Raw genomic sequence first — 12,058 nt, forward strand, 5'->3', positions numbered from 1 at the left:
TGCTCTGGAGAGCACCAGCAAGAGAAGGACCAGAGTAACATTTTGCCCCTCGTCTCCTGGGGGATCTTGTAATGGCACTGTCATTCCCGAGGTCTGACAAGCCTTCCTTGACATAACTTGAGGGGAAAGCCCCCGGAAAGGTTACACAGTACCTGCTGACATTCTGCTACCATGAAGATCAGGCTCTTGCCAAGAAGCACATCCGTACTTCAGAGATGCCGACACGCCAGGCTCCCAAACATCCACGTGCGACTCTGCAGGGACCGACCAAGCATGTTGCAGGTTGCCTACACGCAGCAGAGAGAGCACAGGCGGCTTCACTGACTAGCATCATCCTCAGCCCCCAGCAGCAAAACACAAAGCATCCTTCCCTTATAGAGAGCAGCAAACCTAGGGAAGCCTCACCCCCGTCACTGGATTACAGAATCACAGAACGGTTGACGTTGGAAGGAACCTCTGCAGATCACCTAGTCCAACCCCCCTGCTCAAGCAGGGGCACCGACAGCACGTTGCCCAGGACCACGTCCAGATGGCTTTAGAATATCTCCAAGGAAGGAGACTCCACAAACCTCTCTGCGCAACCTGTTCCTGTTCTCACACTAAAGGAGCTTTCCCTCATGCTCAGTCGGAACTCCCTATGTTTCACTTTGTGCCCGTTGCCAGCTTCTGCTGGCAAGAAGGTTCAGAAATCCAGACAGACAGCACAGCTCTGACCTGCAGAGGCCTCGGGAGCTCCCAGCCCTCCTCCTACACACCACACACGGACAGAGCTACAAAACCCCAGCCCCTGCCCCACACACTTCACAGCTACACCACTTCCCCACTCCTTGCACTGGGCTAAGACATCTGCAGCTGTGGAGCAGCTTCACTCACCTCGGCGAGTCTCTGCTCTCCTTCACCTCGCTTGTCTCTGGACACACAAGCTGCCTGCTTGCACAGAAAAAACCCCAGTCACTTCCATTCTGCTGTGGTGGAATTTCCTAAGGAGTGGAAAACAGAGGGAGAATTTTCCTCTCTCTTGGTTTCCTGGCCCTCTTGTCCTCTCAGCTGGTACATCAAGAACAAGACGAGATGCCTTTGGGCTTTCTCTAATGGCTTAGCCTCATTAGCATGGGTTCAGGCCTTAGGAGGAGGCTTTCCAGGCGTTCCTTTCCCAAGCCAAGTAGTGCTCACATGCATGTGACTCCAGGCTGGGAAGAACCCCCTCTGAAGAAGACAGCCCCAGATGCCCTTGCGCCTTCCTTTCTTCTGGCAGCGAGTGGCTGCTTAAAACAAAAACAAAAACAAAAACAAACAACCCCCCCCCCCGACTCACTCATCTCCCTATCTCAGGCCAACAGAAAAAATCAGAGGACATTGCCTGGCTGGGCAATAAAGTGTCACAGGACATTCACTGCAGGGCAAGTAAAGCATCTGGGGCAGAAAAACCCCAAATCTTACCTTTACATGCACTGTGACACCTCATGGTTATTGGTCAAGGAGACCCAACCACTCAGACAGACATGGCCATGAAAGCACATGCTCCTTGCTCTGAAGAAGTCAAAAGAAGCAAAGCAAATGCTATTAGAAAAGGAACAGAGAAGCCAAGCACGAAATTGCATGAGGCCCTTCCAAAGATTCATGGTATGCCTTCAGCCCAAAGACTGGGTGTGCCTCTGGAAGAACAAACACAGCCAAGGCCATTGCGCTACTAATGTTACGGAAATTAGGCTCGCCAGCCACCATAACAGGGCTCGACCCTAGGTTTCCGCAGAAAAGTTCAGAGCCAAATCAAAGCAAATTAAATAATTAAATTTTAATGACGCGCAAGTGGTAATTACAGCTCGAGCTGGGTGCCTCCGAAGAGGGACCCCGAACATAGAAATCCCTGGGCAATTATAGCTTTTTCAAATTAAGTTTCCCACCCCTCACGCGGTAGTTCAGACCAAGAGTAATTTTTAGGTCTGCGGTCTCCTGCTCCTTATTGGGTGTCATCCTTGTTCCTAGGCAGGCTCTTTTTCTCCCTTATCTTTACTGTTGCGGTTTCTGCTGACGGTTGTACCTTCGTTTCTTGTTGGGTCTTACTGCTGTCTCTCAAGGTCCTGAGGAGGAGGAGGAGGTGATTCTAAATCATAGCAATTAACACTGCCCCAGCAGTGAGCTAAGGCTTTGTCCCTCAAGGTCCTAATGCCCTGCACCGGTCTTCTTCCACAGCCTTGATGTCCTCTCTTTCAGAGTGTGAGACGCAGGAATGCAGACTGCTTGTAACTTCCTTATGTTCCCAGCTGGAACCAGCTCTGAGGCCCTTTTCTTACTGGACTAAGTAAAAGTTCATTATTTTATCTAAGTGCAGCCTAAGGCTTCAGCAAATTTAGCTCCTCATGCTAAGCAAGTTGTATAGAAGTTGTGCTAAGCGGCTACCTCTAGACAGTTTCAGTTCGCTATTCTTTAACAAGGCAAGTGTGCTCTATCAGGCATAAGCTGACAGAAATCGCCTTCCCTCGAACATTGCCATTCACTCTGGCCGTGGCACGGCCCCTCTGTCCCTGCTGGGCCCCACTTTGCTGCATCCCTCCCCCACTTTGGTGTGTCTGGCACCTCTGCCTTGGCTGCGATGGCCGCACGGGGCTGTGTTGTCAACAGCAGCTGCGTGTGAGTGGCCCTGCACCCCAACATGCCCCGTCGTTCTCCAGCTGGGCCTCCGCCGATTTCCCTTTACCTTAGGCAGTTGCTAGACATCACTAGTTCCCTTCAGCCTCGCTCCCGCCACCCAGGCCCAGGGAAGCGCTAGCAGCTTCTGAGCAGCCGTGCTGACACTTCACCTGCCCGAGCAACAGAGCGACTTGCTTGCCGCACTGCTGCCGGGCGCTCCTGCGGCGCCCCATTCGCGCCTTGGCTACTGCCAGGCCCCGTGCGCCAGCGCGATCTCTGCCGCCCGTCGGCATTACTGGCACCTGTTAGAAAAGGACGCCTAAGGGAAAAGGACTGGGAAAAAAGTGTTTCTGCTTTTCATGGTGAAATTCCGCACAGAAATCTGAAGCACTGCCAAGGACTGGGTTTTGTTTTCACGGCAACTTTATTGCTCTGAGAACACTCTTCAAGCTCGGATTGGTTAGCATTGTTTGGAGAACGGCTCTCTGCTGGGTTGGATGGTAAGTGGTGGTGTAGATGGGAAGGTTAGTCAGAGTCTTGATGGATCCCGTCCTCAAGCTCTGCATCTGAACAACAAAAGGAAGCAGGCTCACTCCCTGTCATGACATTCAGCACAAACCCATCTGCTCAGCGGTTTGCTTTCTAAACAGCAAAGAGCTGAGCCTGCCCGCAGCTTGACGTGCGCTGTGACTCTGGGACTGGAGCGACCTCGAGAAGGAGGCTTCCAAAAGCCTCCCAGGAAAAGCCACCGCCTGTCGGTTGCGTGCTAGGACGGGTGTACTGTGCAGAAGAGCAGGACACGGCTACCTGCTCCCCTGGCCGACGGTAGACCTTAGGGACGTGACATTTGGTGGCAGTTTTGCCTCCTTTCCTAGCGGCCATTCAAAACTGGAAACAAACACACACACGAGGAAAACTTGTGTCTTTTTCGAATTGAGGCAGAATATTTGGAAGCCAGGGCGTACTGCACAGCCTTCCTGACGCAACCCCTTGAAAAGTATTTGAAAGACTACTCTCTGCTTGAATCAAAAGGAATCCTGCAAACTTCCTCCGGCCCCTTACCTTCCAGCTCCCCGCGGGATGTGATGGAGCTCTATTGCTGGCTTCCAGCTGCACGGGAAGGCTGCCCGTCCCCGTGGAGTTGTTTACTGCCACGGTTGCTGTATTGCTCCCGTAGAGAGCTGTCTGGAGGATGGGCTTCTTCCTTCTCCTCCCGTGGGTACTTCTGGAAAGGAGGATCTGAGCATTCCAAGCAGCTTTCCAGCTTCTTGATGGGTCTGCTCTTTTTCTTCTTGCTCTTATGCTTGCGACTGTCCATGTGGAGTGCAGAGAAATCCAAATCATACTGTCGGAAGGAAAGGGGCAAGTTAAGAACAGAAAAAACAGATGTGGCACTCGATGCCTACATGGGACTGTATTTTATCAAGTCTACTGCAGGGGATGATTTGCAGCTGCTCTGTGGTAATTTCTGAACGTCTGCCTTACTAAGAAACGCACACCCTCAGAGGTCGAGCGGACATTAGGTCCTGGCTTGTACACACATCCTTAATTGAGGCTAGTTCTGGAAGAGGTGCCAAAGAAAACAATCATTCTCGTAGCCTGATCCAGAAGCGTGTGCACATGTGCCTCTAACTGTATGGTCCCGTTAGTGGGTAAATTGGTCCCGTTAGTGGGTAAATAAAAGCGGAATATTGGCGAGGAGACAGGAGCATGCTGGCCAGCCAACTATTCCAGCTGCCAAAACACTTGGTGTTCAGACTCCAAGGGGAACAGCAGGTCGCGACCCTTAGGTGCACCACACAGGCATCAACCTGGACTCACGTATTCCTAAAGAATTATTGCTTCCCTTGTTATCTGTACATCTAAAGAACTACCGCTCTCCTTGTTATCTCCAGCGCATGCACACTACGCCACATTGTAGCCTATTCTTTTGCCTCAAACCCCCACCCCCCCGAACCTCGCCAGGGGCCGATGCTCTATGGTGCCTGGGGCAGCCCAGTCGTCTGCCCGCAAGGTTCCTGGGGTTCCCCTTGTGGTTTGGGGATTTCAAGGTAATAAACATCTAATAACTTTATTCCAGAGCGGTGTCTTCTACCCCTGCGTATTCCAAGCAGCAGTCAGCACCGTTAGCAGTCCCCTTCTGAAGTGCTCAGCACTATCTTTCCTGCCTTCACTTGATCGACCTACCCACGTGATCTCCAGACAGACGCCACGCTACTGAGAGCTCTTTAAAGCCAACTGGCAAACAGGAGGAACAGCCAGAGAAGAACGAGGAGCAAACTGGGGAAATCGCTTTTCTCGGTCTTTCTCCGTTTCCCTTCTATTTTGTTGTTGCTCCCTCCGGCGTGAGGATGTCCTCTTTTTCTGTTTCTTTGCTTTTCAGTCTTCCGGGAAGAGCCCTCAAAACCGGAAGGAACTGACACAGCTGAAGGTGCTCGTCGTTGAGGAGAATAGTTTTCAGACTGCTGCTCCGGGACTGGACAGCAGTGTGCATCTGCTCGGTGGCTGCTGAAGTGATGCCCGCCTTCCCCTCTGGCGTGTGATGACAGGTGGAGCCACCTGCTTTTGCAAGAATGCTCGTGTGACCTCTCTTGCTCTGTTTGTCCTCTGCTTCGGGATCGGTAAGGAGGACATTTTCCGGAGCTTCTGCCCTTATCCAGGCAGTTTCTGTCACTACGGGAAGATGTGCGCCTGCTTCCAGGGCAATCCTGCTGCAGGTGGCAGTTTTGCTTGTTTCTTTCCAGCTTGCGAGAGCACCTCCTCTTGTGGGAATCACCGCCCATTTCTGTGACGCCAATGGTACTGGGATCCTCTTTCAGGGCTCCATTTCTCTTTAAATGACTTGAGCTCTGTATTTCAAAAGAAGAGATCGTGAGATGGCTATGTGCAAACACACAGCTTGGAGAAGCCCCAAACACAAACCCCTCCTACCAGGGAGTCCCACAAATTGCCTCAGGAGATGAAGAGAAAAAAAAACAACAACAAAAAATGCCCCACTCTGCTTTAATTCGAAGTGCAAGGCCAGCAAGTGTTGTTCATTCCTACTTTTGGTTTTTGGCCGACTGGAAGCAAATGAGCATCATTTTTGAAAGCCCATCCAAACAGCTGAGCACGGATTAAAGATGGCCCCAAATCACTCGCGCTCGCTCTCGCGCTCGCTCTCTCTCTCTGTCTCTAGCTATGTACCTGCATCCATTTTTCCCCTTTCAACTTTCCCTGAAACCCCCAGCATACTTGTTCCAGTGCTCAGGAATAAGCCATTCTGGTTTTGCTGTCTCAGCTCAAGTGACAGCACTAACAATAAACCAAGCAGTCTTTCCCTTTTTTTTCCCAGGATTTGAGCATGACTAGGCTCTACTTCCAATGTCTCACTGTGCTTCAGGAAGCGGAGCTGCAAGTAAAGAAGCAGCAGGGCTGCACGCAATTCAGCAGCAGCCACTGTTTGAGTGATTCCGGCTGCAGCAGGAGAGCTGTGAAGAAAGCTGCAGGGTGGGAGGGAAAATGCAATGCAGACGCTACCAAAAAAGAAAAAAAAAAAAGGAAGAAAAAGGCAATTCCCACTACCCATTTGCTGCCTCTCTCCTTCCCTCTCTTCCCCCCTCCCCCCTCCCAGTTACCTTCAGCATATGAGGAGCAAGCTGCGGTTTCAGAAATCCAGCCCCCTTCTTATTAGCCCCCGGCTGACCAAGGCACGAAGGGGGATCAGATGGCACGGGCGCATCAGAAGTGCATTCTCCAAGTGTCTCACCATCGCACCTTGGGAAACAACAGCGATCTCAGTTGAGACATGCCCTGTCAGCCTCCTCTTGGGCTGAATCCCATCCTGCCATCATCTAGGAGCAGCTGATACGTCATACTGAGAACGTAACCAAGACTACAAGCTGAAAATTAGATGCTGCTCTTCCTACCACGGCCGTCCCTTGCAGAGCAAAAACTCATCCTTACACCACCTCTGGCCTGAATTTCTCCTCCTTTATGGCATTCGCCAGCTCCACAGAGCACGTACGTAGCAAGTTACGCAAGTGCAGCAGGTGAAGGCCAAGCAATGAAAGACACTGCGTGACATGGGGAATTCCAGACTGGACAGAACGCAATTCTACCAATAGTCCTTTCCGCCCAGGACAGAAGGAAAAACACGTCAGAGGAGCAGAAGAGAGGTTTCAGCAGCGCGAAAAGGAAAGGTACCCCAAACCCATCTGAATGCTCGCTCTTACCAGATATAAAAAAGTAAATATGCCTGCTGACTGAGAACGGTTTGGAGGTCGCAAAGGACTACCGAGGCATCATTCATCTCATACCACAGTCCATTACTGGCCTGCAATGAAAGGCAACGATGCCTTTAGAGCAACTCTAGAGCGTGCTCTCTACAGGAAAACCCAGACAGAACACTAGCAGACAAAGGAGACACCAAGACTAGTCAAAGGAGACATGTAACGAGCTCTTTCCCCTTCAAAACAATGGTTGTCAGTAACATGCTGGGACAAGTTTCTCTTCACCAGCACAGATTCTGCCCTGCAAGAAATGAAGCTGATGCTTACCTTGGTGAAGCAGAAATAGTGTCCTGCACGACCGCTGGCACCTCTGTGCACCAGGACTGCATATAAGGCGTAGAGGACTGGTTCTCCAACTGGCTGAGACATGTATGCTCGCAGGTCCAAATACTCTGGATATTCCACATCCTGAAGACAGAGCAAGAGGATTCAAAACTCATCTGGGAACACTTCATGAAAGAGCCGGGGAAGAACACTGCTGGAAGCTTAGACAGACATGTTTTGCCTCCTCAGAAATCAGTCTTCCCAGAGACAACGTTTAATCACTTCCATTGCAGAGAACTGCTCAACGCAAAACCAGCTCTTTCAGAGCGGAGCATACGCTTATCGTCACAAGGGAGCTTTGCTGTTACTGGAAGAGAAAGAGTCAGACCTACTTCTTGCGCTGATTTTGCCTAGACATCTCCCATTGCTACGGTTACAGTTGGCCGACATTAACAACGTTGAAGAGAGTGTTCCGCCTTGGGAAATCTCCCTTCCCAAGAAGGCATTACACTTGCATAGATACCTTGCTAATCTTTCCACCAGTGAAGTTGGCAAATCTTTTCAGGGCTATGGTGAGAACGTTGGAAGAGCAATGTATTGTAAACCTCTTGGACGCAGCAACCATCTTCTCACACCTTCAAAGCAAGCACAGGCAATTGTTTCAAGGCATCTTCCCCCCTCCCCCTCACGCCAAAAGTCAAGCAAGTTTCCATGTCTCTCTCACGCTCATCCTAGCTGAATGGTACTTCCTTGCCTAAGACGGGGCTTCTTTCCTTAAAGCCACACCCTGCATTTCAGCCTTGCTCCTGCAGAGAACCTGGCAGGATGTAGGAGGCCAGCTCGATACGGATCGGGAACGTTGTCTTTCGGTAGCCAAGCAAATGCCTGAGCATGTATCTTTCCTGGGCCCAAAAGTAAGGCTTGCCGACAACGTGCAAGGCAGCAGGAACGTGACTCTCTCACCGGAGCGCGGTTCCGGAATGCGAGCTAGCGCCTGCGCTTCTTATCAAAGATTTCCAACTAGCTGAACAGAATGACACAGATTCCGCTCTGAGAAGCAAAGGTACTCTTTTCCAAGCTTTGGGTGACTTCAGGGTTCATTAGCTGCACAACCCAGAGCTGCGTCTCCTCGTCTCGTTTGTCTTTCTGAAGCAAAGCAAAGGGTAACTTCTGCTCTGAGGCGGGCAATGGGTTCGGCCACTATCTCCTAGTCCGATGGCATTAGGAAGACTACTTACTTGCTACATTTGTAGCAATTCTCACCATCCAGCAGCTCAGGTCTCACAAATTCTTTGAGCGCCCCGGGGACAGAGGAGGCTGCCTGGAGGAGGAAGAAAGGAAGGCACTGAGTTGCTGGAAACTCAAATGCCAACCCGCAACTCCTCTTTTGCCGCAGGGCCTCCCTCGTGCACACGTGGGAGACCTACTTGCGAAGCAGCCAACACCGTGAAGAAGGAGGCAGAAGCAGAGTATGCTGAACACTGACCTTGTTTGAAAAGGACTGTACTTTGGTACCAAGAGCTACCTGTCTGCGGTAGCGCACAATCAAGTTATCTGTGGTATGCCTTTGCGTAAATCACAAGAGCAAAAAAAGCCATCGCGTACCAATCAGAAGTGTATCGGGGTAGTCCAAAACTGGGAAGTATCATAGGACGAGCACGCGTGCGGAGATACGCTAATTGCTCTCTCTCCGGCTTAAACCCCCCCACACACATGGAGACCATTCACGGGGCTTCCAGAGGAGGACCAAGTCCAATCCACCTCCCAGCCTCCACCAAGCGTTTTTGCCATGAACAGCATACATGCCTACGTGAACTCCGTCGAGTTTAGAAAGCCACAAAAAGAAAGAACAGCCCCCGAAAGCTCGGGGCCTTCGACGGCATCGTCAGCCACCGCTCCAAGACGTCTTACCTTTATCTCCAACGGGATATCGAGGAAGGCCTCATAGGACTCTGAAACTGCTTGGCAGCTCAAGCACGTTACTGGAAGCCAAACAGAAGCACTTCACAAAATGGGAAGGAGACTCACTTTGCCCGTTTACATTATTGAGAGCCGCTACTTCTTGGCACACCGCAAGCTCTTTGCAACAAACGGGCACAAAGGCACAGATCAGTTCCAAGGACAGTAGTAGTTTCCAAAAGTACCTCTGGATCTTAGGAATCCTCCAAATATTTGGTGAATGACCGTGGTGGCTTGCGACGACGTGTCCAAGCTGGAAACAAATTATCATCAGCGCTCAGAAGAGCTGAGGCGGAGAGGTAGCTCTTTCTTCAAAGAGCTTTTCTTTTCTATGAAAACCCTGGACAAAGGTTTTCACGTAGGGTAGGAAAGGAAGGCGTCAAAAGTGCTAGAGAACACTTCAAGGTTAACTTGGTTCTGCTTACCTGGTGCTTCCATTCAAGCAAGCAGTCTGCATAGCAGCCACGGTGTAACATAAGAATTCGTGAGCATCTTCCTGTCTGCCAAAACAGAAATGCTCCCCTATTCCTAATAAATACAAAGGGCAGAATGCTTATCTCTTCAAAAGGGACAGAAAACCTACTTTTCTAAAAGCTCTCTCTCCTACAACAATTAAACTCTCCAAGCCCTTTGCACCCGTGAAATAACCCTCTGAAAATTCAGACGTTTCTGCAAAGAACGCCATCTGAAATGACTTACGTCTAAGGTCACTGAAGACAGCCGTAGGCTCGACGGCATTGTCAGAGCAGAACAGGACATGCTTAACGTGAGCTTCCATCGTACACAGCATGCAGAAGCCTTGCTCACGACCTGTGAAGAGTCAAGGAAGAAACCACCTCTGGCTAGTGCGAGATACCTATGTACCTGTGGAAAACCTTAAGCACCAGCAATCTCCAAGTTGGAAGTGCGGTCTCTGCTCTCCGTTCCACGCTCTCTTCTCCAAAGGTGCCAACAGCCCAGTCTGTGCGCATAAGCATTAACCAGTAAGCCTGCACTAGCAGGCATTTTCTGATGAAGCACCTGAAGGACTACTGCCAAGCCCTCTTCTGCAGGGAGGTGCACGGGAATAGCCCGACTAGCTCATATTGCTTTCACGGTGCTCTGTAGTAGTTTTCCTCTTCTCCCGGTTCAACAGTGACCACATCAGGTCTCGCAGCGGTCGTGCATTAGGGAAACCCGGCTGGGAAGGAATACCAAGAACCTGTGATGCCCTCCTCCGAAATTTTATCGTCTTTCGAGCAGCCGGAAAGCCACAGGCCAAATATTCATGAAGCGCCTTACTTCCCAATGCCCTTGATCATTCACAGGAGGGAAGAAAGAACCCTCCTTCGACGCCGGAGCACGGGGCATTAAAGGAAAGCAAGCACTCCCTCAGCTATCCTGAGCCTGCCGTGCATGCGCTCTTAAAAGGGAGCCCCTGCAGGGACACTAGGAAAACCCAGAGTCTGCTTCACAGAGTCACTGCTGTCCTTTCACCTGCAGAGCTGTCCAGCAGCTTGCAAGGAACGTGATCCCAAGTACTCACACGATTGGCTGTGTTCCCCAGAAAGCAGGTAATTGGCCAGAGGGGGCGTGTAGGTCAAACACTGTAGAACAGAGTTGAGGAAACACGTATTGCCCAGGTTGCGGAGTCCAGCTCCAACGCTTTGCCTTTGCCGCCAAGCCACAGAAATCTTCTCGGGTGGGAAATGCATCCTTTGTGGCGGAGCAATTCCATCAGTAATGACTGCAAGGAAATTAGATTGTAAAAGAGACTGCTGGCCTTTGTTTTAGGAACGGAGGTTCCAAAGGCAGTGTTCTGGAGAGCAGCCCCCACAAGAACCAGCTGCCCTGGAGAACACAAGCACGTAGTAGAGACAGCCCAGGAAGGCTGCCACTCACGTTGGCTGGTCAACGCACAGTTGGGGAAGAAGAGTTTACTCATCTGTTTGACTTTTTCTCGTGGGCAACCATGACTACTTGGCCTTCAGGAACTGTTGCCAAGTCCCTTCCATCCCCAGGCGCTCAGCTGATAGTCCAGTTATGCTGGCCTTTTTCCTTAGCCACTGCCAGCGCCTTTGGGGAGTCACAAAATTCACCTTTACTCTTGAAGTCTTTACTCACAGGAGTAGCTCCTTTCTAGGCCAGCTCCTGCAGGTGGGGCCCGACCCCAACTTGCAGAGCATGACTTCATTTCTGTCACACGCAATTCCAATTGGAAAAGGAACGAGCCCAGTTATCCAGAAGGCTCGCTGAGCCCACGCTTGCTTCCGCCAGCGCAACGGCGAGCACCCGGGCAGAGAGCGCGCAAGGAGCTGCTGCGCCGCCGCCCTCTCTGCCGCAGTGACCCCAGCTCTGTGGGCCATTGAGATGGCGGGCAGCTCGGCCAATGAGAAGGCTCGTAGCAGCTGAGTGGGCCGGTCCTGATGTGACGCAGCCAATCGGATCGCAGCGTGTCTGTGACAGGCAGGTGCCAGGGGTGGCGTGGCCCTGCCCCCCTTTAGGACCCGGGGCCGCAGCTGCTGCCCAGCCCTGCTTACGGCAGGGACGGGGGCGGGGGCTGTGCTTCCGCCGGCACGGCTCACACCTCCTTCCCAGGCAGAATAAGCCTACTCAGAAAAACGGGCATGCTGCTGTCACCGTACCTGCTGTGCAGTTTGCGCTGGCATGTTCACGGTGGTGCGGGTTGTCTTTTCCCCTCTTGGGGACCCAAGGATCCAAATGGTACTCCACTTTGACCTTGGCTTTCTGAGCTGCTCTGAGGGAAGGGCTCAGATCTGCAAGTGCAAAGCGATGCTTTTGAAGCCAGCCAGCATTTCATTCCTAATAGGGGAAGAGGAAGAGGAAGAAAAGAGGAAGGAGGTCATTTAAAGCAAAGGTGCATTGTGTGAAGTCTTACTAGGAGCTGCTTAGACTATGGACAGATGTCTAGCTCTGACTCTGCCAGCTGAACA

The 12,058-nt window shown here is 51.5% G+C and overlaps 2 protein-coding genes across 2 annotated transcripts; both read right to left on the bottom strand.

Annotated features, from left to right (window-relative positions):
- Positions 1-2,984: 2,984 nt before the first annotated feature.
- On the bottom strand, positions 2,985-8,303 carry LOC135323680 (ubiquitin carboxyl-terminal hydrolase 42-like). Its single transcript, XM_064497750.1, has 7 exons — positions 7,690-8,303; positions 7,170-7,310; positions 6,846-6,946; positions 6,249-6,387; positions 4,819-5,480; positions 3,694-3,976; positions 2,985-3,197 (listed from the first exon to the last, which is right to left on the bottom strand). Exons 1-5 carry the CDS (start codon positions 7,789-7,791, stop codon positions 4,860-4,862), a joined length of 1,104 nt encoding a protein of 367 aa, XP_064353820.1. The 5' UTR covers positions 7,792-8,303; the 3' UTR covers positions 2,985-3,197; positions 3,694-3,976; positions 4,819-4,859.
- LOC135323655 (ubiquitin carboxyl-terminal hydrolase 36-like) lies at positions 8,187-10,369 on the bottom strand. The gene is made up of 5 exons (XM_064497683.1): positions 9,825-10,369; positions 9,551-9,653; positions 9,311-9,378; positions 9,083-9,148; positions 8,187-8,341 (listed from the first exon to the last, which is right to left on the bottom strand). The coding sequence occupies exons 1-5, from the start codon at positions 9,913-9,915 to the stop codon at positions 8,187-8,189; spliced, it is 483 nt and encodes a 160-aa protein (XP_064353753.1). The 5' UTR covers positions 9,916-10,369.
- Between the last annotated feature and the right edge of the window lie 1,689 nt (positions 10,370-12,058).

The sequence above is a fragment of the Dromaius novaehollandiae genome, chromosome 26, assembly GCF_036370855.1.
Source record: "Dromaius novaehollandiae isolate bDroNov1 chromosome 26, bDroNov1.hap1, whole genome shotgun sequence".
Lineage (NCBI taxonomy): Eukaryota > Metazoa > Chordata > Aves > Casuariiformes > Dromaiidae > Dromaius > Dromaius novaehollandiae.

Bases quoted from the DNA above. Each gene is read 5' to 3' on its own strand.
- LOC135323680 (XM_064497750.1), bottom strand. From the start codon at position 7,791: ATGGTTGCTGCGTCCAAGAGGTTTACAATACATTGCTCTTCCAACGTT. The intron at 7,311-7,689 runs GTATCTATGCAA...CTCTGTCTTCAG, and splicing joins CTGGTGGAAAGATTAGCAAG to GATGTGGAATATCCAGAGTA. The intron at 6,947-7,169 runs GTAAGCATCAGC...CTTTCATTGCAG, and splicing joins ACTATTTCTGCTTCACCAAG to GCCAGTAATGGACTGTGGTA.
- LOC135323655 (XM_064497683.1), bottom strand. From the start codon at position 9,915: ATGCTGTGTACGATGGAAGCTCACGTTAAGCATGTCCTGTTCTGCTCT. The intron at 9,654-9,824 runs GTAAGTCATTTC...TGTATTTATTAG, and splicing joins TGTCTTCAGTGACCTTAGAC to GAATAGGGGAGCATTTCTGT. The intron at 9,149-9,310 runs GTACTTTTGGAA...TTTGGCTTCCAG, and splicing joins AGGATTCCTAAGATCCAGAG to TAACGTGCTTGAGCTGCCAA.